The sequence below is a fragment of the Peromyscus eremicus genome, chromosome 1, assembly GCF_949786415.1.
Source record: "Peromyscus eremicus chromosome 1, PerEre_H2_v1, whole genome shotgun sequence".
NCBI lineage: Eukaryota > Metazoa > Chordata > Mammalia > Rodentia > Cricetidae > Peromyscus > Peromyscus eremicus.
In genome coordinates, this window is record NC_081416.1 from 67127383 (window position 1) to 67150654 (window position 23272).

Sequence of the window (23272 nt, forward strand, 5' to 3'; positions counted from 1 at the left end):
CGTTACGTCTGTTCATTGAACTTTTCATTCCAGATACTATACTTTTAGGTCGTAGAATTTTCATTTGATTATTTTAAAAAATAATTTTTATTTCTCTGAAGAGGTTTCCTATTGTTCTAGCTTGCTTTTCTGTTGCTGTGGTAAACACGGAGACCAAAGGGAGAGGAAAGGGCTTATTTCACCTTACAAGTTATGGTCCATAACTGTGGGAAGTAAAGCAGAAGCTCAAAGAAGGAACTGAAGCGGAAACCACAAAGGAACCCTGCCCCCCTGGCTTGCTTTCTTTGGCTTGCTCAGATGCCTTTCTCACACAGCACAGATCTACTTGTGTAGGGATGGCACCGCTCCCAGTGGGCGGGACTCTCCTGCACCAATTAGCAATCAAGAAAATGCCCCAAAGATGTGCCCACTAGTCAATCCAATGGAGGCAATTCCTGAACTGAGGTTCCCTCTTCCCAGGTGTGTCAAATCGACAACTGAAGCTGATTGACACCTCTGTGCATTACCTCACCTTTTCCTTTAAATCCTTGAACTTTGTTATAATAGCATTGCTGATTCTTGTCTCCTGCTTTAAACATCTGTATTATCTTTGAGTGTGCGTCTATTGATGAGGGTGGGAAGGTAAGGATTCCGTGTTGTTTCCTGCCTTATTTTCATTTAACGGTAATGTTTGTAATTTCTTGTTGTTGCCTGCAGGCAATGCTCTTGAGTGTTCTAGATGACTTTCAGCTTTGCTAGATGTGTCTGTAGAAACTCTTCCTCTAGGGATAAGGCAGCTCAGGCTTAAGGAACAGTCAATCTATTCTGCTTCCTGGCCTGAATGACTGAAGCATCCGCCAAGAGTTTTATGCCCTGGTTGACTGGAACTTTGGAGAGTTACAGCACTGTCCAACCTCTGGAACCTTCTGGAGGCTCACAGCCCTGACATGATGTTTCACAGCTGGCCTGAGAGTCTCACCCTCCTGTTAATGTGCAGCAGAGTCTTCAACAGAAGCTGTAAGGGTGTTAGAATGGCTTCTTGAGCAGCATTTATTCATGACTAGAACTTTGCTCAATACTCTCCAAATGCCCCAGAAGCCACAACCTCAATTTCAGTTCTCCAGCCAGATACAAATGTCCTCCTGCTTCTGCTTCCCTTTAGCAACAGTTTAATGTCCCCAGGCAGTGGGGGAGGAGGGGCTAATGTGGTGATTTGATCTATCTATCTATCTATCTATCTATCTATCTATCTATCTATCTACCTATCATCTATCTACCTATGTAGTGACAGAAGTGTGGCATCCATTACCCTGTCCTGGATATAGCCAAATGCCTACCTTGCATTTTGCATTTTAATACCTGTCTGATTACTTCATAATTATCTGTTTGTTTCTCTTTCCCACAGAAGTGAAGTGGCTGAGTCTAGTGATTTGTGCATCTTCAATCTCTTTTCTATCCTTATGAGAGGAGAATCCTCATCCCACAGGTAAGCAGGTTATTTAAGAGAAGCATGGGTTTCTGATGTGCATATGGTATGCTCTGTAATCAAAGGACACAATAAAAAATGAAATTAAAGAATAGGATGTGAGCTTGTTTGTAATCTCAAGAAATGAGTGGGCAGGTGTCACTGAGGACTGGAAATGACTACTGACAGACTGTTAACTGCTGGGCCTTGAGGATAAGAGTTAGAGATTATGGTGGTTTGAATGAAAATAGCCCCCATTATCTCATGGTCTCATGTATTTGAATGTTTGGTTCCCAGTTGGTGGACTCTTTAGGAAGGATTAGGAGGTGTGGCCTTGTGGGAGGAGGTGTGGCCTTGTTGGAGGAGATATGTCACTGTGGGTGGACTTTGGGGTTTCAAAAGCCCATGCCAGACCCAGTCTTGCTCTCTCTCTTTGCCTCCTGCCTGCAATTCAGGATATAAGCTCTCAGTTACTCCTCCAATACCACGAATGTGAGCTGCTACACACACTGCCATGGTGATCATGGACTGACTCTCTGAAACTGTAAACAAGGCCTCAGTTAAAGGCTTTCTTTGTAAGTTGCCCTGGTCATGGTGTCCCTTCACAGTAATAGAAAAGTAAATAAGACAGAGATCTAAACAAGAATGTTTAGAACCACTTTTAGCAGAGTACTAAAGACTGATACTGTTATACCCTCTGATGCTATCATTTAAATAAGATGCAAATAGGATGCCATTTGGAAGAGGGAATTTGAGGGGCACCCCTCCCTGATAAGGTCTAAGAATAAGGATGTGTAACCTAGAAGGGTGGAAGTTTGCTTTGGGAATCTGAGTAAAAGACAAATCCATCATAGAAGGTGATTCCCGAAGGTGCTGGGGTCTTCTGCTATCATCCCTTTGGGGTACAGGTCTGTACTCTCATCATTTGAGAATTCAAATTGTGTCCTGACACAGGAGGTTGACTTGGCTTCCGTGGCACAATAAAGGTTGTAAATTAGTCATGTGATTGAGGAAGTCTTGGAAGGATTGCCCAGCCCTTCTTCATGCTGGTTGGCTGCAGCCATAGCAACTGCTTGTTCTAGACCAAAGTTCAGGGTCCGCACATCTTTATGGCCTTGTTCACAGTTCAATGTTCAGGAGCATAAAACTTCCCACGAAGACAGAGGTTTTACATTCACAACAGAATACTAGACTTCCTTTCTAAACACTGGACTCCAAATGACAAGGCCCCCAAATACTCTGAGGTGGTGGTTGTTCTATCCTAGGGAGCTTTTCTCCTGAGAAAATGCCGACCACACAGAAGACATTGTTGTTCCTATCTGGCTTTGTCACAAGCCTTGGCTCCGTTGTTGTCATCTGCTCGATCCTGGGGACACAGGCATGGGTCACCAGCACTATTTTCTTCACAGATGCTATTTCCAATGGGACCATTGTCATCACCTATGGCCTCTTCCGTGGTACGAGTGCTCAAGATTTGAACGAAGGCCTTCAAGATCTGGATAAAAACTTTGAGGGTAAGTGATCATCTCATTTGAATGGGGAGAGCAGGAGTGGGTAAGATTTCCATCATTCTACATCTGTACCAAAGAGCCATTCAAAACCAATTTCTTCGAAGCCCTGAGTTAGGCTATCAGTGGACTAACTCATAATTTTGAAAAACTCTTTAGCATTATTTCAGACTCTTTGGCACTGGTTATCTTGTTACTGTTAGAGTCTAAACTATTCTAGCAGCCGCTCGGCTTGAATGTACCTATCTAGTTTATTGACAAGTAAATAATTAAGTTAAAGTATGTGGTTGCTTTATGGTGTTTAATAACCAGCAGGAGCAGCATTTTAAAGGACGTTGACCATGGATTTTGACGAGGTGCATCCAGCTCCCTCCAGAAGTTCCTAAGTACTCACATAGGGTAAATGTGAAGCAGAAAATGTCAACATCCAGTTTGTATTTCTCAGCTTCTTGAGCTTACACTTTTGTATTCAAACTATATCATTGTTGGAAATGACATTTAATTCCTATCAATCCTATCACTTACAGGAATTCGTATTTATTCCTTATTTCTGATATAATAATGTCTTGCTCTCAGGAGATACAAAATAAGAAACCATTGAGGATAAGCGAATGTAGCTACTTGAGTTTCAGAGTTTGAGATCTGGCATTATGGTTCTTGAAATGTGAAAGTCACATCTGTACGTTGTATAGCATATAAGTGGACTTTGCATTGCATAGTGATGTGTGCAGGGTCTGTACAGCTGATTGGGGAGATGTAAGCACCATCTACTACCTTATGCCAGTGTCATGTTGGGTGCTCATACTCCAGGATGGAGTTCTAGAAGGTTTATAATTCACTAATGAAATGGTTTCCATAAATCCGGGCCAATGTGTTTCTAACTACCAATGGGTCTTTGAGCGGTAGGAAAACCACATCTTCCCTGAGGTTTCAGCGGCTTCTCCCCTCCCCTGGTGCTGGCCGCAGCCTAGAGACCGACTCTCCAGCAACCAGGAGCTATGGTTTCAAAGGCCCCTTCAGTGATACCGTTTTTCAAAAACAAAAGCATGTTTGTTTGTGAATCGTCCGGCAGATTTAAATGCTTTACATTTGAGACAGAAGTCTACAGTGTCGACTTGGGATCAGTTGATTCCATCTAGAGATTGATGGCCTCCATGGAAACCCTGAGTCTCTGGCCAGGGAGGCCCAGAGAAGGACAGGAAAGGTCAGGCCTAGCAAATCAGCCCTATGTGACTGGGAGTAAGCTGGTGTCTGGAGAGCAGGGACAGTTTCAGTCACAGGGAGCACAGCTTGGGGTCAATGCCAACTCGGTCCTTGCCCTTAGTGTAGCAACAGAGGCAGAATGCTTGTGTCCCTTGTGCCTGGTTCTCTCTGTTTTCATCCTTTGCTACTGAAGAGCCACACTCTAACCACCCCTCAAACTCATTGTCCAACCTGGCATTGCTACAGAGGGTCAGCAAGCACCCAGTGGAGGAACATGCTGCGCAGTTGCTGGTTGGCTTCTAGGGGCCACTCAGGGACTATGGGATTTTCCATACCTGTGACTGTGGTAAGCACTGAACATGTAAACAGTTCTCCCAGACAGGACATCATTTTTAGAACATGTAGGGAATGCTAAAGATCCTCTGTTGCTTACCCTGTCAACAGAATCCAGTATTTACTAAGTGGGACACTTTACTCTTCTGCGAGTAAGTCAGGGCTGCAATACACATCATTAGCCAATCATTGGTAGCAAAATTAAATCTGTATAAAATGAAATATGCATAGTCCTGTTTGGCACTGGTAGATGGATGCTTCCCCTTGAAAAGTCAAGTGTTTGAGTTTTGTGGCTAAGGCCGGGACATGCTGAAATCCTCAGGCGGTGATGTTTATCACCAGGCCCTGTTATACTTCGGCAGGGGAATCTAACATATTGTGTCTATTTGGACTATAGAGTTTGAAGTGAAAGAGCAGAATGGGCAATAGTATTTGGTGTAAAGTGTCAAAATCATTCAGCCAACAATGGGTCAATGAATGGAGGTGATGCCTAGTCAGCCCCAGTGAGCAAACTTTCTGTTGTGGAATTGGGCTGACAATGAGCTCAGGCTGGCTAGATGGGTCCTGGTTTGTCTAATACCCAGATAAGTGACCATTTAGCTCTCTCTAGCCATGACTGGATGGTCTTTGCTACTCCTAAAGTTCTAGCTGTATAATTTCAGCTCAAAATATCTGCTATGTGACTTAGGAACTGATAGGATTTGTGCACAGTTCCTGTCATGAAGTGCTCCCTATTTAAGACAAGGGGAAGCTCCTCCTCTGCTGAAATGCAACACCCTGCACTCATGTAAGTCTCCACAACAGCTAGAGGTGGGGTGGGGAGCACAGCTCTGTGGACTCATAGGAGGACCTGTGCTCACACTCACGAGGGTGTGCCTCCTCCTGCCACCTTCAGTTTGACTCTTGAGTACTTTATAACAGGATGGGCCTAAGGGGCATGATGTGTACTATTTCCCTAGGGTGGCAGGAATGGGGCAATGTGTCACATGGCTGTAGCATCCCTCAGAATGGGATCTCCAGTATTACCCAGCCTACATCCTCACCAGACCAAGCATCCTCACAGAATTATTTTGGCATTTCAATGAATGCTATTTCTCCTCCCATGGCACTAAGTCTCTTTGACCTTGGTCCCAAGAGCATCTCAGTTAGTAGACACATGACAGTTCAACAGCCACATTACCATGGCACTGACTCTGGCCTGGAGATATAATCTCCTGGATGATACAGAGACTCCCTGCACTTGACCTCCCATGCCAACGAGAAACATTCCAGATTCAGGTCCCATTCCTCCTGTTTAAAAAAAAAAAAATCTTACTAGATGCATTATTTTCTAGGTAACTATGGCAAAACATCCGAGAGAAACAACATGCAAGAGGGAGGGTTTAGTTTTGGTTCCTGGTTCCAGAGGGATTCCAGCCCATCATGGTGGGAAAGGCACGGCAGAGCTGTGTTCAGTGTGAGGTAGTCTCTTCACATAGTGTGGACCAGATAGCAGAGAACACACGCCAGAACCGAAGTGGGTACAGCCTTCATAGGTCTACCCCTAATAATCTACTTCTAGTAGCCAGTCTGTGTCTCTGGAAGTTTCCACAGCCTTTAAAACAGTGCCACAGGCTGGAGTTTGAGCCTTGAAAATTTAAGCTGGTGGGGGACATTCTAGTTAGTTCATAATATCAGGTGTGATGGTCAACATTGATTATCAACCTAATGAGAAACAGGGAGACAAGCCCTGGGCATGTCTGGGAGGGAGTTTCTATATTGGGTTAATTGAGGTGAGAAGATGCATACTAAATGTGGGTGGCATCATCTCATGGATAGAGGTCTTGAGCTGCAGAAAATGAGGGTGAGCTGATCATCAGCATTCATCTCTCTCTCTCTGCTTCCTGACTGCAGATGCAGTGTGTATAGTTGTCTCAAGCTCCTGCTGCCACGTTTCCCCAACCATGGTGGAACGTAGTCTCAAACTGTGAGCCAAAATAAGCCCTCCTTCCTTTAAATTGCTTTTGTTAAGCCCTTGATTGTAGCAATAAAAAAAGTGATTAATACACTGGGTGATTTTAGGGCATATGGATTGTAATTCTGACTCAGGGTTGGTGGTCCCCAACCTTGCCTTGGCCAGATGCTAGGTTGACACAAGCTTTGGGCATTACTTTCATGCCCCTTGGCAGTAGGCTGCTTGAAATTGATTTTTTTTTATTGTGACAGCTTAGGACACAACCTTACAAATGAACCAAGGCAGGCTGAGGGCAAATGTCAGGCTCAATGGTCTCTGCACTTAGGCCAAGGACCAACTATCACCAACTATCACTGATGGGCTTGTCACGGTCTGGCTTCTCCTTTGTTCCCAGTCTCCACTGGCTCCTATTTCTTTTCTGTGATCTCAACATTGCACTATTAAACAGAACTGAATTGAGAAGGTAAACACAACACAGAAACTAGTTGCAAAGTAAAGAATAAATGAAGTTGACTTCTTGAGACTATAGGAAAACCCTACCTCCCTACTCTGACTTCATCTCATGTATCAGAATGTGTCTCCTAGAGAAGGGCTGTCTACCCTTTTTCCCTTCTCAGAGATGTGACCACATTGGAAGAAGGAGATGGAGGGAATGGAAGGGGCCAAACCAGAGGCCTTAGTCACATTTCTCCCAAGACAATCTTGGCAACTGTCCAAGAGGCTGAGGTGCTAGCTGTGAGTTCCTGGGAGGGCCTAGGTCCTGCTCTAAGATCTGTCCATACTGTGATGCCCACTAATGGAAGCATCACACACAGTCAGGTCCCTGGTGGCCAGGTGTCTGAGGAAGTGGAATCAGTTCCTGTCTGAAGAATCAGTTTTAGTTACTTGTGTTTCTGCGGTAAAATATCTGACAAAACCCCAGTCCATCACAGTGGAGAAAGTCACCAAGATAGGAGCTTGAGGCTGCCGGTCGAATCCACAGTTAGAAAACAGAGAGCCGGGGAAGGGTGAAGGCTGGTGCTCATCTTTAAGGTGGATCCTCCCACTTCACTTAACCCAATCTAGAAACTCCCTCACAGTCATGCAAAGAGGTTTGCGTCCCTGCTAATTCTAGATTCTGTAAGTTGAGAGTCTCAACCATCACACTCAATGTCTGTGAACTTACAGAAAACAAGACCTGGAGGTGGAGGGCAGATGGCCGCTGGGACTGAGTGAATGGATCTAGTCCTGTGGGGAGCTGGGTGTCTGGATGCTCAGCTGAGATATCTACTGTCCTCTCTGTGGCTGCCTGCTCTTGGCCTCTTTCTGAGGACACCAGAATCAGGGCAATTAGCTCCAATTGTGAGGGGACTCCTGATTCAGAAGCTTGTCCCCTGAAAGAAAGAAAAAGAACGCCATGTGTCTGCTAATTTTATGGGGAGGGAGCAGCTGTCAGATGCTGGGAGGGTTATTGTTATTGCGTTCCAGCTAACTCTCTCCAAACTTTCAGCTATCATTGTCTGAATTCGGAGGCAGGAGCTAGAAAGACGTAGCTGTCATACCTAGGGGGCATGGAATTCAGAAATAAGTTTTACAATGCAGCAGTTAAAATTAAGATGAATTGCCCCCCAAGTACGTAGGAAAGTATGAGTCAACAGCCCCAAATTAACTCTCTTTGGAAAATTATGTCTGCTAAATCTTATTGAAAGTCAAGGCAGAGCTAAATTTGATTGTCATTTTCTTTTTCTTTTTGTGCATGTGTGTCACGTGCAAGTGCTTGTGCATACGTGTGCACATATACAAGGAAGCCAGAGGTCAACAATGTATGTATGTTTTCCAATTACGTCCATCTTGTTTGTTTGTTTATTTTTAATTTCATGTGTATATATGTGTGCCTGTACAAGTTTATGTGCCCCACGTGGATGCAGGAGCTCAAAGAGACCAGAGGAAGGTACTGGCTCCCCTGTAATGAGAGCCTCTAAGTAGGTGCTGGAAAAGGAAGCTGGATTCTCTACAAGAACAGTACGCATTCTTAACTGCTGAGCCATCTCCCCAACCCCCTCCACCTTGTGTTTTGAGACAAGGTCTCTAAGGGAACCTGGAGCTCACTGATTGATTCTGCTGGGCTGGCTGGCAAGCAAGCTAGGCTCCCCAGGGCTGGGATTACAGGCACTGTGCCTGGCTTCTTTTTGAAACATGGGCTCTGGGAGGGTTGATCTGAGGCCCCTATGCCTTCAGGGCAAGCATTTCATCCACTGAGCCATGTCTGCAGCCCTTCATGGTCACCTTCTAATGGAATATTCCAGTTGCAAATGAACACCCATCACTTACAGCTCTAAGTGAGGTAGAGGGATACTCAGAGAATTCCAGGTGTTTGGGACACAGGGCATGTTCCTGACACTCAGGTTTCTGCTCTTGACTTAAATATTCCAGTTATTTCCTTGACTGCAGAACTCTGCCAAGGAGAGAGAAAGCTCTTTTGTCCCCAGTCACCTTCCCTTGAGATCGAGGGTTTCCTCCCGACCTGGCTGCTGGGGAAGGGGAAGTGGATCCACCTTGAGATGATGAATAGCTGACACATCCACAGGGACCAGCCTGGACCTCTGGCTGGGTGTGTCTCAGCTCTGTTGCTTTTTCCTATTCTTCTTCTGATGTCACCTCCCCCCAGTTTCAGAATCGGCACGTACTGAGTTAGCACCAGCAAAACCTCCCAAACATGGCATCTACATAGAGCGTGGAGAAGCAGGCAAGAGACACCACTTGGTTAAGTCAGGGGCAAGTGCAGCCCCAGTCCAGGTGGTCTTTGAGAGCCTCACTTGGGCTACAGGGTAGAGAATATAAGACAGGGATCAATCCCCCAAGGGGGTCACTGGCAGAAGTCACTGAAAAGCCCAGTCATCAGGGCGACAAGGAGGTGTTGCCTATGGAAGCTGAGCTTTGCCCCAGTGCATCTGAGCAGTGAAATGTTCTACTGTGGAGGTAGGAGGTCACGGTCCACTGGCTGCTGAGCTGGGGTTTCTCTTCTTTTGCAGGCTCTGTTCTCCCGGGGTTACCAGGGATGCAAGTTGATGTTTATCACATGCTACGAGTTCCTGTCTCTCCTGCCCCTCTTTCCCGCTCATCGCTTTACCCTTTAAGCCAGTGTCCTGTGTTAAGCAGTGTATCTGTGGCTGCTGCCCTCAGGCCACTTCCTTCCAGGAGATAACCTGCTCTGGGCTCAGTCACACACTACTCAGGGTGCCTCCTCTTTCTTCAAGGAGGACTTCTGCTACCACCCAATTTTTTTGGTCCCACCTCTTTTCATGCCTACTTTGTCTAGTAGGAGGACATTGCAGATTTAGATAAATAAATACAAGGACTTAAAACTTAAGATGATTTCACCCAAACTGGGTCAAGCACATACTCTTACTCAAGGTAAATGTCAGATCCTGGGGTCCTGGGTCCACTCAGATCTCTCAGAAACACAGTTCAGTAAAGACCATTCCTTTAAAAAAAAAAAAAAGAATTACTAATTTTATTTTATGGTTTGCCTGCATGTATATGTGTGTGCCATGTGCCCATGGAAGTCAGAAGATGTTGACTCCTCTGGAACTAGAGTTTACAGATAATTGTGAACCACCCACCATGTGGGTGATAGGAATCGAACTCATGTTCTCTGCCATTACAACCAGTGTTCTTAACCACTGAGCCATCTCTCCAGGCCCCCATTTCTTACACAAGTCTCGCAGTCATATGGGGGTTCTCATTTTCCTTGAAGAGTCAGAAAGGAGCCCCAGGCGCATGGTATGCAGGTTCTACACTGAACATCCAGAGCATGGGTGAAATTAAGGGCATGCACAGTACGCCTTGACCCACGGAGAACTTCTCAACAATTGCCTCAGTCCAGGACAGAGAGGAGCGCCTTGCAAAGAGGGGGTGATGGTGGCAAACGGTAGGACATGGTTCAGCAGATGCTTTGAAGTTCCTCTTGTCCCGCAGGAGCCAGCACATACGGCCCTGGAAACGAAGAATCCAGGTCTGCCTGGCTACTTCCTGTTCCTTAAAGCGGTGCTGTGCTAAGGATGTGAACATCTCCACATCTGTGGGGACCAGAGAAACAGGAAGAGGAAGAAGAGGAAGAAGGAGCCTTTGGCTTGTTCTTACTTATCCCTCTGTGGCTACTGTGGCTTGCAGTTTCCAGTGGTTTTGTTAGTGTTGTTATAGTTGGCACCACAATCTCTTTCCCTGATTGTCTTTTCCTCGGGACTTCATAGACTCTCTCTAAATACTTTCATGTGGGATCCTGACATCCCCTGACAGCCATTGGAGAGATGCCCGGCACACCTAGGAGGAGCACACCTGTCATGTCTGGTCTTTTGTGTGGAAGTAGAGCAGGAGGTGGGGGAGCTAGGTGCCCTGGAAAACGGCTGCTAGAGCTCAGGAGCCCTGTGGGTCTGATGACTCACAGCCCAGCGCACCTGCATTGTGCTTTCCATGAGTGTAGAACCCCCGTGGAGCTTCTTTGCATTTAAGATACATGCAGGTGCTATTTCGTGAAGTGTGTTAAGCTTAGACAGAAGTCTGAGGGTGAACCAGAGGGTTGTGTTCCCAGCTGTCTCCAGGGTTTGAGTCAGGGACAGGGACATGGAGTCTGGACCCAGGGAAAGGCCCCTGATTTGCCCCAGCAAGACACGTTTTTCTGTCTCCACTGTAAGCTGTGAGCTAGCACCTCTCTGGTCGTTTCTGCCAGCCTTTATTCTCCAGCTTTTTTTTCTCTGTCAGCTGCTCCTGGCTCCCTGAGTTCTTCCAAGCCACGGGGTTTATGGGATCCTCACTGCGCATGAGTTTACACAGTGACCCACCCTAAGGGTTTCCGTCAGAAGCAACTAATTCTCAGACCCGAAGGAAAGCGATGGCGATGGAATTGCCACCTATCTACGGGCCGGGCTCTGAGGGAAGAGGTCACTAGTGAGGAAGCTGCAGGCATGAAGGACACCCTCTGCTAGAACTTGACAACTAAGATAAACATCCAGGTGCTTTCAGGGCTGTGACTATGCAGTCAAGTAAAGCCACTGACTGGCCTGCCATGATGGATGTGGTCCCATTCTTGTGTGTTCGTGTATGTTCCTGTCTGTATATGTGTACTCAGTGTGTATATGCAGGTGCACATGCATATGTATATATGTGCATGTGGAGGTAAAAGGTCAACTCCAGATGCTATTTTATTTTTATTTATTTATTTATTTATTTATTTATTTATTTATTTATTTATTTTTGGTTTTTTGAGACAGGGTTTCTCTGTGTAGCTTTGCGCCTCTCCTGGAACTCACTTGGCAGCCCAGGCTGGCCTCAAACTCACAGAGATCCGCCTGCCTCTGCCTCCCGAGTGCTGGGATTAATGGCGTGAGCCACCACCGCCCGCCCCAGATGCTATTCTTCAGTGATGCCCATCTTGGCTTTTGAGACAGGGTCTCTGGTTGAACCTGGAGCTCACTAATTCAACCAGACTGGCTGTCCAGTGAGCCCCAGGATCCACCTGTCTCAACTGTCTCCCCAACAGTGAGATGGCAAGTACTCACCCCCACAACTGGCTTTGTTAGGTGGGTTCTGGGAATTAAACACAGATCCCATGCTTCTACATCACATTACTGACTGAGCCGTCTTCTTCTTGCAGAATGAATGGTATACTGCTTCCTTCTCTGACACCACACCTTCTCTAGCTTGGCTGCACTTAGGATTTGTATTCTGCACTGGGCATTCACCAAATGTTGCTTTAGTTTTAGGGATATTGGGCAATTCTTCCCAGAAGTCTCTGCATTTGGTGGCAGTCATATTCCTGATCCTGAGTCTGGGAGCTTCCGTACTGAGCTCAGTGTTCACCTTCTATAACAGCATCAGCAACCCTTACCAGACGTTCCTGGGACCTATGGGTGTCTACACCTGGAATGGACTCAGTGGTGAGTTTCCTGAGAAGACTCAAGTGTACATACATGCACACACATACACATGGGCATACACACGCATACATGTGTACACGTGCACACATAGGTGTACACATACGCACACTGATGCATGCTCATGAACACACATTGTTCTCCTTCTTGCCTTCACAAGGGGCAAACTTGGACTCCAGAGATGCCACACCTGGGTGGCTAAGCCACAGAGCGAGGGAGGATGCCATCTAGGGCCAACACTCTTCTTGTGGGCTAGGATATCGTGTGGTTGCTAGGTGATTTTGTTATTTTGTAGGTGGGTACCTGGGTGGAGGATGGAGTCCAGATGGGAAGTGGATTATGCTGTGACTCAGACAAAAGACTCTGTGGGCTTTGTCCATGTACTGCAATCCCCACCCACATCTGCCTAGTGGGACTGAGAACCAAAGGTTAGGGGACTTGGTTACAAATCCAGATATAGGTCCCTAGCATCATGGGCCTTCCATCAGCCACCAGACCTCACTCACTGCCAGGCTAGACAATGAATTAATTGTTCTTAGTCTTGTTCATGCAACTCGGATCCAACAGAAGCAGAGGCCTCCGACATGGCTGGATTTGGAGATCACATTGTGGGCAATCTGTTTCTCTTCACCATTGTATACATTGATTTCCCAGTGTGGGAAATCAGTGGTCTATAGCTACACAGTTGAGTCAGTTCTCTAAAAGGTCATTTGTCTGTATACACCCTGGACTCCGCCAGCAGCAGCTCTAGAGGAAAGGCCTGCCATATCCCAGGAGTCAGGAGAGCATCCTGGGCCCAGTTCTCATGGACTCACACCTTGACATGGCCTGATCAGTCTCTGAAGCCCAGAAAGACAAACTGGCCATCAAGTTGGCTAAGAACACTTGTCCATACTGGAGCTGGGTCCAGGGTCAGCTTTTCCCCAGCCTCAGAGGCACATGAGGGACGAGGGGTGGGTGCCCAGAGGAGAAGGGGAAATGCAGGAGGCTAGGCTGAGTCTCTCTGCAGCCCATGGGGCTGCCAGCTGGCCCTTTGAGGCTGTAGTCTCATCTCCTTCCCCTGCAGGGGAGGACAGGCTGACTGCACAAGTGTCAGAGCCCCACACACGTCTGCGGAGGAAAACGAGTCCAGACAGTCTCCCCTCAGCCTGCCTATGTCTAGTCACACAGAGCTATGCTGTGGGGAGAGAGTTCCCCTCACAGTACTTCTGCCTCAGGGGTATTTTCTAACTCAGAAGGAGAGACGGTGATGTCAGCAGAAAAAAAAAAAAAAACACCTGGAAGGGGTATATAAGGGGCAGGTTTGCATTCTGAGCTGGGTCTGGAGGAGGCCTTTGGGCAAGCACAGGAGTTGGGGGTAGCCTTTTGTGTCCTGATGCTCATAAGCCAGATTCTGTCCTCATACACCCTCAGAGAGCCTTTAATTTTCTGCCCTTATCTGGAGGGTTACAGGGTTTAGTAAGAACCGGTTTGCAAGCGGCTAATCCTGCAGAAGGGCCTCTGTGCATCATTAACAATGGAGCTTCCTAGCCTTTGGGGCACTGTGAGGGAGGGTTACTGTCAGACTGACTTTAAGGCCCTGGAGAATGCCAAAATCCCCTGTGGAGCTAGGCTTGCCCATGCTTTCCTGGGCTGCATGCGGTAAGCAGGCCCAGTGGGTAGAAGAGGAAGTGGATTACCTGGTTGGTTTCTAAGGGAAAGAAACAGCAATAACACCACCTGAGGCTTGTGCCCCCTGACCTCAGCCCACACTGGCCCCAGTGTGGCCAGAGTTGGCCACAGGGGATTTTAAGGTAGGCGGAGGGGAGGTTGGATCCAGAGAGACTGTCACAAACTGTCTGCTCCAGACATCCTCAACAGGAGAACATAGGAAGCAATGAGCAGGTATCATAGCCCAGCAGGGATGGGCTCCTCCAGAAGTCCATGTCCCCAAGCCTTGAAGAACAGCTCACTGCTGCCTGCTCCCAGCCTCCAGTAGCCCTCCAGTCTACAGCTCTGGAGAAGATGTGCAGCTAGCCAGGCCTAGATGGAGGCCTATACTCCCAGGTACTTAGGGAGCTGAGGTGGGAAGACCCCCAAGGTCAAGATCTGTCTGGCTGCAGAGGGGGTTCAAGGCCCTGCTCGATACAAATCATGAAAAGAGGGCTGGAGTGTGATTCAGTGGTAGAGTACTTGCTTACTGTTTTCAAGGATCTAGATTGAATCTCCAGTATTTCAGGAAGGAAGGAAGGAAGAAAGGAAAGATAATCAATTAACTAGAAGTGATGTGGCGCCCAAGGCTCCAGGCATCTGCCTCTAAGGGACCCAGATAGGCAAGGTGTCTACATGCCAGCCCTTCCCCAGGCAAATCAAAGCTCCAGACAATCCACTTTAGGGTAAAGGCATTAACCTTGTGTTCATTCCACCCCTTTATGATTAATTAAGCTTTTATAAGAAACTTCACAAGAGGAAAATGAAGGATAATGAAGGTGTGAGAGGCGCCCAGTGAGCATCAGAGGAACGGGACTTTTGTTCATACAAATAATTAAGAAATAAAGCCATTATTTTGTGGGTGAGGTGTGTCATCAAGGGCTGTTCAAACATTCTCCTCATGCAAACCCCACTAATTAGCTTCCCTCAGAGGACCGTTTGGGGAGCTTTCCTGCCTGTGGGTTGGGATACAACCGATGCCCGAGACTTCACTAAGCTTTAATGCACATTTCTGTGTACGTCAGCAGAGGAAGGATCCTAGAAGACTTCATCCTGGGGATTCCCCTGATGTGTCAGACCCTACCGGGGCATGAGCATCTATCCTCATCCTCACCTTCCTCGAAAAGTTTTTTCATTCCAGCGTCCCTGGTATATGAATCACCTGCCACTTACATTACCCACTTAAAACACACTGTTCTTTGAGTTTTTGGTATGTTCTTAGACACTGCAGACATCACTACCATCATTTTCCAAACATTTTCACCAGCTCAAAGAGAGACTTCATGTCTCCTGGTTACTACCTGCCTCTCACCCATCTGAGCAGCTATTGGTCTGCTTTGCTGTAGATACTTCCTGGTTCAAGGCCACACTTAGCTGAGTCATGCAGAGCAGACTAGCTGCAGCAGCTGTCCAGAGCTTCCCTGCGTCCATGTCCAGCACTCCAGAGCCTGTGGTTCTCTTGCTCCTGGTGGGATGCACCCCTCACAGTTGGGGGTGACCCACTGCCCACCCCTGCTCTTATGGAGGTGGCTTCTTCCACCTAGGATGCTGGTGTTTTACCAAGTCTTGTTTGTCCATTCACACCTTCCCGTACACTCACCGTATCCACTCTCCATCCCCTGTCCACTCACTCACACCTGCTACATATGTGTCCCTAGGGCATAGGCTGTGGTAGGCCAGTCACCTAGCGTCAGCTTCTGATGGGATCTGAGCCTGCAGATTAGATACTTCCCTGAATGATATTTGGAATTTCGGGCCTAGAATCGAGTTTGTACCTTACATCTTATTTTTACATTCTCCTTCATCTTGAAACACTATAGAATCCCATTAGAACACTATTCAATAAATGCCTATAATGTATTACATAATGAAAATAAGCGATATTAAAAATGCATTGGGACTGTGCACAGCTAGAGGGATAACTCAGCAGTTAAGGGTGACTGCTGCCCAGTCCCTAATCATAAGGACCTGAGTTGGAATATACACACACCCCACCCCCCCACCCCCCACCCCCACCCCCAGCCAACAATGGGTGGTTCACAAATGCCTCTAACATCTGCTCCAAGGGATCTGATGGCCTATTCTGGTCCCTGTAGGTGACTACCTACATATATGTGTACATACACTCACACAGACACATGCTCATATACATGTAAATAATTAAAATAACTTTAAAACATGTATCACAAGAACAGGTAGATGGTTCAACGAATACAGTGATCACTGCAAAGAAATAATGGCCTGAGTTCAGATCCCCAGCACCCAAGAAAACAGCCAGGCCACGTGGTACACATCTGTAACCACATCCCTGGGTGGGCAGTGACACTAGACCGGGGGATCTTGGAGGCTTGCTACTGAAACAGGGAGTTCCAGGTTCAGTGGAAAACCCTGACCTCTCTGCATAAATAAATAGATAGATAAATAGATAAACAAACAAACAAACAAATAAATAAATGGGAAACAGCTGGTGTTGTCCTTTGGCTTCCACATATGTGCATATACACCTGTTCACATTCAGACACATACCACAGAAAGGCACATGCATACATGCACACATGTACGGACAAAAATAACGTTAAGAATGCCTCATGGTGTCATTTATGAAGCTCAATCTTCTTTTCAGCATCCTTTGTGTTCCTGACCATGTTACTGTTCGTGGGGAATACAGAATCCAACCATCTCTCAGAAGAGCTGTCCCAGAAGCTTTACCCAGACACCGTCAACGAGAGAACAACCCACACTTACGGATACTCATTTTGGCTCATTCTGCTTGTCATCTTTCTGAATATTGTCACTGTGGTCATCATCATTTTCTATCAGAAGGCCCGATACCAGCAGAAGCAGGAGCAGAGGAAGCCGGTGGAATATGCTCCCAGGGATGGCATTTTATTCTGAGTCTCGTCTGGCATCATATTCGCACTGTCTCTGCCAGTAGTAACCGGCTAGCTCCTCTGGACAATCTGCATGGTAGAGTGACTGTCAGGTGCGATACCTTCTGTAACCATGATACCATGTCCTTCCTAGGCGATGCTTGTACACTTCTCTACGGCTATCCTCCTGGAAAGAGTTTTCTCATGAGGGCAGGGTAATGAGTGGGGAAGGGTGTGGGCTAGAGTGCTCCCAGAGGGGGTGGTCTGGGGCCTGCAGGCCCTTCCCTCCTGGCCTTGTTATCCACAGTAATAAAAGTCTGAGTTTTTGCCTTTCCTGTGACCAGCTCAAAGGACTGTAGCCCCCATGATCTTGTCTGTAGGAAGGACCAGTTATTTCTCCCTGCTGTAGGAACAAAGGCATTCTGAGCTTGTTTATCCAGAGTCAAGAGTTAGATACAAAAAGATAAAGGATGAAATGACCCTGCAGGCTCAGTTCCTTTAATGAGGGCTAGACACGTGTAGAATTTAGGCCTTGGGAAACCTGGCACGAACTGGTTAGAGGTGAAATATAGTCACTGTGGTCAGTTTTTCCAGTAGACAGACAACCAGCAAAATGGGAAAGGCACCAACATTTATTCTACATGTTTTTCCAGGAGGATATTTCCTTTGAAAATCTCACTGAGAACCCTTCAGCCTTGACTATTTTACAATGGAAAGTGACCCCTTTCATGTGTTGATGGAGTTGTGAAGCAGTAGCTCTGCGACAAGGAGTGGATCCTATGAAGTCCTTAAGGATAAATGGCCTTCAACACTCAGACTTAGAGGTGTGAGCTGGGTCCCCACAATGTGGGCAGCACCATGCTGAGTCCTCACCCTCCTGGAGTTTACTGTCAGGCAGCCTAGGCAGACATTTAATGAACATTCACTTAACTCCAATAAAAACAGTTGCTTAGGGTTGGGGGTCCCTCCACTGGAGAGCACTAAAGTGCCTAGCATGTGCAAGGCCCTGGGTTCCATCCCTAGCTCTATAAAAATGAAACAAACATGTTGTTACAAATTTGTGCTTGTTTTTTGAAGGGACAATCTCGATCACACTCCACCTTGAAGTCCTACTAACTCAAGATTACTCTTATCTATTAAATTATTAAAAATTTACTATACTTTATTTCTTTGTGTGTGTGTACATGTGCATAGGCCATGATGTGTGTGTCTGTGTGTCTCTTTGTGTGTAGAGATCAGATGACAAGCTTCAGGAGTTGGTTCTCTCTTCTACCATGTGAGACCTACTGAGCTAGCTTGTGGACTGACTACTAAATTATTACACAGTTTGGATTTGGGCAACAATAGCTTAGTGGGTAAAAGTGCTTGCCACCAAGCCTGATGACCCTAGTCCATTCTAAATGACCCACATAGAGGAAAGAAAGAGCTGACTCCTACAAGTAGTCCTCTGATCTCTGTTCATACATTGTGGCATGTGCATGCCCATAGCCACAACCATGCTTCTCTATACAATACACAAAATAAACACATGAATATAAAATTTAAAATGACTCATTATTGTTCATCTAAAAATTTTGGTATATATATATATATATATATATATATATATATATATATATATATCAGAATCCTGCTTTACAAAGAGAGGTGAAGTGAGGTGCCTTTGCTATGTGTGAAGGCAGCAGGTGATGGACTCACACACACCTTCAGTGAGTCTCCTTAAGCAAGGACCAAACATTACCCTTCCACAGGGGGTCCTGCTGTGGATATCGCTCTGTATGCTGTGAATGTGTTGCTCTGATTGGTTGATAAATAAAATGCTGATTGGCCAGTAGCCAGGCAGAAAGTATAGTCAGGGTAAACAGACAAGGAGAATTCTGGGAACAGGAAAGCTGAGTCAGGAGACGCTAGCCCACCATCCAGGGAGCAGCATGTAATGGCACACAGGTAAAGCCACAGAACATGTGGCAACATATAGATTAACAGAAATGGGCTGAGTTTAAATGTAAGAGCTACTCAGTGGTAGGCCTGAGCTAATGATGGAGCAGTTTTAACTAATATAAGCTTCTGAGTGATTATTTTATAAGCAGCTGCAGGGTCCGTGGGGCTGGGCAGGACCAAAGAAAACTTCAGTTACAGGGTCCATCCAGGCCTCCTCTTCCAGGCAGGAGAACAGTATTTCAGTGAACATCCGAGACACAATGAGATGGATGGCTTTTCCCTCCAAGGCTGCTGGATAGTAATTTGCTGCCCAAACACTATTAATGTGTGTGCAGTCACTTACATTTCTGCAATGGATCCACCTGAAATACCTTTTTAAAAAATATATAAAAATATTCCATAGAATGAGGGTGTTTCTGTTATCACAATATGATCTCCCCCTTAGAGAACCACACAGTTTGGTGGCCCACACCTGTGACCCCAGCTCCCATGAAGCAGAGGATTACACAACTTTGAAATCAGTCTGGTATGTTGGGAGTTCCAAGCCAGTTAGGTGGAACTGGAAGCCGTGTTCCCTTGGATGTAACATTTGGTGTGTGCTGGGGGGGGGGGGTTTCCAAATCACAGCCCCACATCCAGCCTCTGTGACCATGCAGTTTTGGGCATTCTCTAAATGCCACAATGAAATTGCAGGTGCACATCTCAGCCCCCTCTTGCCTTCCAAAGCTTGTCAGAGGCCTGAGCACTGAGAAGTCAGGCTAAGCCTCTCAGAATTGCTCCCCACACCCATCTGGTGCTCCTCAGCACCCCATTTCTCTTAAATGGAAGCCAGTCTATGAACTTCTGTGTGGGCTTGAAGTCAATTCACCATTGCCTAATGTCACTTCTAATACAATCCAGGTAAGCAACTGGCCCAGTGTTTAAAAAACAGGCCTGCCACTTCAGCTTGGAGAGGATGGCTTTCCTTGGCCCCTTATCACCTCAATCATCTCCTAACTGGGCAACCCAGAACCCCAGGGACTCAGGGTGGCACTGTTTGGGGAGATGAGCTCAGACAAGGTCACTAGCCAGTGTGTGGAAGCTGACCCCTCATGCAGCTGGAGAATTGTACTGCAGCCCAGGTGTCTCCACTCTCGCAGTACTTGGATGCCCGGCTGGAGGAACATTACGGTAGCTTTACCATCTCACTGCCAGCTGCACGAAGTAGCAGAGTCCAAGTCGTTGCCCCCCCCCCACTCCCTCCACTTAGCTCTTTACTCAGTAAAACACGACTAAATAATAGGAGGGAAAGCTAGGAATAACAGGCATCGAATGGGGGATCCTTAGGACCAGGAAATCACCAAAGAAATGGAGGATAGCAGCAGTGTAAATCTCTGGCCTGGTGAGAAGGGCCTGAGAACACACGCAAGGGCCATGCTCCAATCCTGGAACTGCAAGTCTGCAGATTGTGTGGAAGGAGAGGAAGACACCAATGCTGCCACCCTTGTCCCTCTGCAGGCTACATATGTCCCTCTGCTCTGTAGGCCAACAGGCAGTACCCAGAAATGATAAACCCAGCTGCAGAACTGCAAGCAGCTCTCTGGCCCTTTCCACCCATGTGGGACCCAGTGCTATGAACAGGCGGGGACAGAATGGCCGAGCTCCTGGTCCCCCATTTCTGTCCCTGAGGAAATGTGGCATTCCTGACGGACCCTTTCGCTTAGGACGGGATGCCATGCCCCATCCTGTTTGTGTCTCTCGTTCATTCAGCTTCTTCTGGCCGTTCATTTCAAGTAAGCCTTCAGGTGGACTTGAAAGCTAACCTGAGCTGTGAAGGGGTCTCTCCCACAGAGCCTCCCACACACCCAGCAAAGGAGGAAAAGGTATCCGTGGAAGGCGTCACACTGTGCAAGGCACATTTTCAGTGTTGAAATGTTTAGTAGAAGGTGGGGAGACATGCTCTGTATTTTCTAGTTCGTCATTTCAGTTGTTGCTTTTGAAGACTTCCTTTCTGCTTTTTTTTTTTTTAAATCTCTTCCTGCTAAGCAGAGCACAGATTTCTGGTTTTTGCCTTGGTCCCCAGTAGACCGGCCATTCCTCTGGCTCTCTTGAGGCACACCTGCTTCAACAAACATGGGTCTCATTGTAGATCAATGTGCTGTCCCTGGGGCTTTTCCTTTCTCAGTCAGAGCAGAGATGGGGTGAAGCCTGAGTCTTCACTGGTTTTCATCCTTAAGGCTCCACCAGGAAAGCCACACACACAGTTCTCACTGTTTTCCAGATGCACACCGGTGTGTCCACCTAAATGCTGCACACTTGAGATCTTACAGAGTCCGGGCAGCAAAGGAACACACAGTGAACGAGAGGCTGAGAAGAATTATTAGTCATTCTCTCAGCGAGGCTGACCATGGCCCTGTGTGTGTATACAGTGGCTGTAAAAGTCAGAACTCCATGTCCAGGACTAGACTCTGAACTCCACCAGCCACCCCAGGCACGTGTCATTTTACTTACTGAGTGTGCTGGATTCTTACAATATTCACATGGGTAGATATTCACCTTTTGATTAGAAATAAAACCAGTTTCATTGGAAGGCAAACTGTGTGTTTTCTTTCCTGCTTTCTCAAATAGGTCCTGGGTTTAAAATGTCTATTTTAAAGACATCTCTTTTCATGATGCCGTCACAGTGGTAACTAGGCATTATTTTACTGGTGGCCGGTGGTGCAGTGGAGAGAGCACATACTGAGTCAGAAACTCAGCTCCAGTGGTCCCTCTGCAAGCATATGTTCACTGAGCAGTCACAGAGTGCAGGATGCAGAGGCTGGAGCTGAGGGAGGGAGGTGTACAGTCAACACTGTGCTTACAGAGCAGTGCCCAGGCCACAGGGAGTCCATATAATGACAGGTGGCAGGTGGAAGGGAGCTACTGGAGCTGTGGGGCCTCTCAAGGGCCTCTTAAACAGATGGGGATAATGGTCCGGAGACAGGGATGGCCTTAGCGTCACTGCTAGTGCTCTGACCTCAAACAAGGGCTGACACTAGCCTTAGAAATAAGCTGTTGCACCCAGAGGGGCAGTGGAAACTGTATCTGCTTCCTCGTTTGCAAAATTAAATGAGTAAAGGGACAGAAAAGTTGGAATGCTTATGAAGGTGTTTTTATTCTTTGTAACTTCATTGAGTTTATTTTTGAAAACATTCACACAAACATTGAATGTCGAGTTTCCAAGTGTTCAGTTCATGAGAAACATTATGGAGACTGTCGTCTTTGTGAATGCTGTTATTCTACAAATTGTTATCCCAGTTGTTATATGGAGATCTTGCATTTCTGAAGAGGACTGTGGAAATTCTCTTCTTAGCATTCACTTAGGAAAATACATCGAATGGTGATGACGATGGTGATGATGTTTATTATGGTAGTGGTGATGGTAGTGGTGGTGGTGATGGTAGTGGTGGTGGTGATGAACTAGAAAGGCAGCCCCTCTGGGAAGGCTTCATAGCTGTACTCCAACCAAGTCAACAGACACATCACCACCACCTCCAATGCCACCGTTGAAGAAGTGTTCTTATAGGTGGGACTGTCTAGTTTATGGCCACCATGAGATCCTGTGGTCACAGACATACTCAAACAAATCAAAACTTACAGAAAAATTTGATATAAAGGTGGAGGGTGTGTTATTTAAAAAAAAATATTATTTATTTTTGAGTTTTACATTCATAGTCAACCTCAACAGGTACTCCCTGTTCCCACACACATGCTTTCAGCATCTGCCACCAGAGAGTGACTCATTTGTGACACTTAATAAACTGTCATTGGTCTATCATGCAATTGTCCTCAAGATCCATGGTTCACACATCAACTTTTCAGAAATGGTTGAAGATTGTTCCTGCTCAAGCCTTCTGGTCTTAGGACCACTTGACACTCTTTAAAATGACTAAAGACCCCCAAGGAGCTCTGGTTTGTGTAGGTGACATCTGTTGCTATTGATCACAATAGAAGCACTGGTCATGGGTTTGGGACTACAGCTGGGTTGGTAAAGTGTTGATTGATCCTCAGAACACATGTAAAAAGCTGGGCCTGGTGGTGTGTGCTTGTGATCCCAGGCAAAGACAACTGGATCACTGTGGTCAGTGGACAGCCAGTCCAGTCAGTTTGGCCAACTCCAGGCCAGTGAGAAGATACTCACTCAAAAACCAAAGGGGTCAGTGAGGTAGTTCACTGGGTAAAGGCACTTGCTGCCAAGCCTAACGACCTGAGTTCAAATCTGGACACTTACATGGGAGAAGGAGAAAACCAACCCCTACATGTTGTTCCCTGACCTCCACATTTGCACCATAGATCATATGCACATGAAAACACACACACTCACACACACACACACACACACACACCATGCACGCATGCACACGTGCACACACACACACACACACACACACACACACACA

General features: G+C 46.6%; 1 protein-coding gene across 1 annotated transcript; it reads left to right on the forward strand.

Moving 5' to 3' along the window:
- Positions 1-2642: 2642 nt before the first annotated feature.
- On the forward strand, positions 2643-17051 carry Clrn3 (clarin 3). Its single transcript, XM_059250497.1, has 3 exons — positions 2643-2958; positions 12178-12357; positions 16667-17051. The coding sequence occupies exons 1-3, from the start codon at positions 2730-2732 to the stop codon at positions 16936-16938; spliced, it is 681 nt and encodes a 226-aa protein (XP_059106480.1). The 5' UTR covers positions 2643-2729; the 3' UTR covers positions 16939-17051.
- The last annotated feature ends 6221 nt before the right edge of the window (positions 17052-23272 follow it).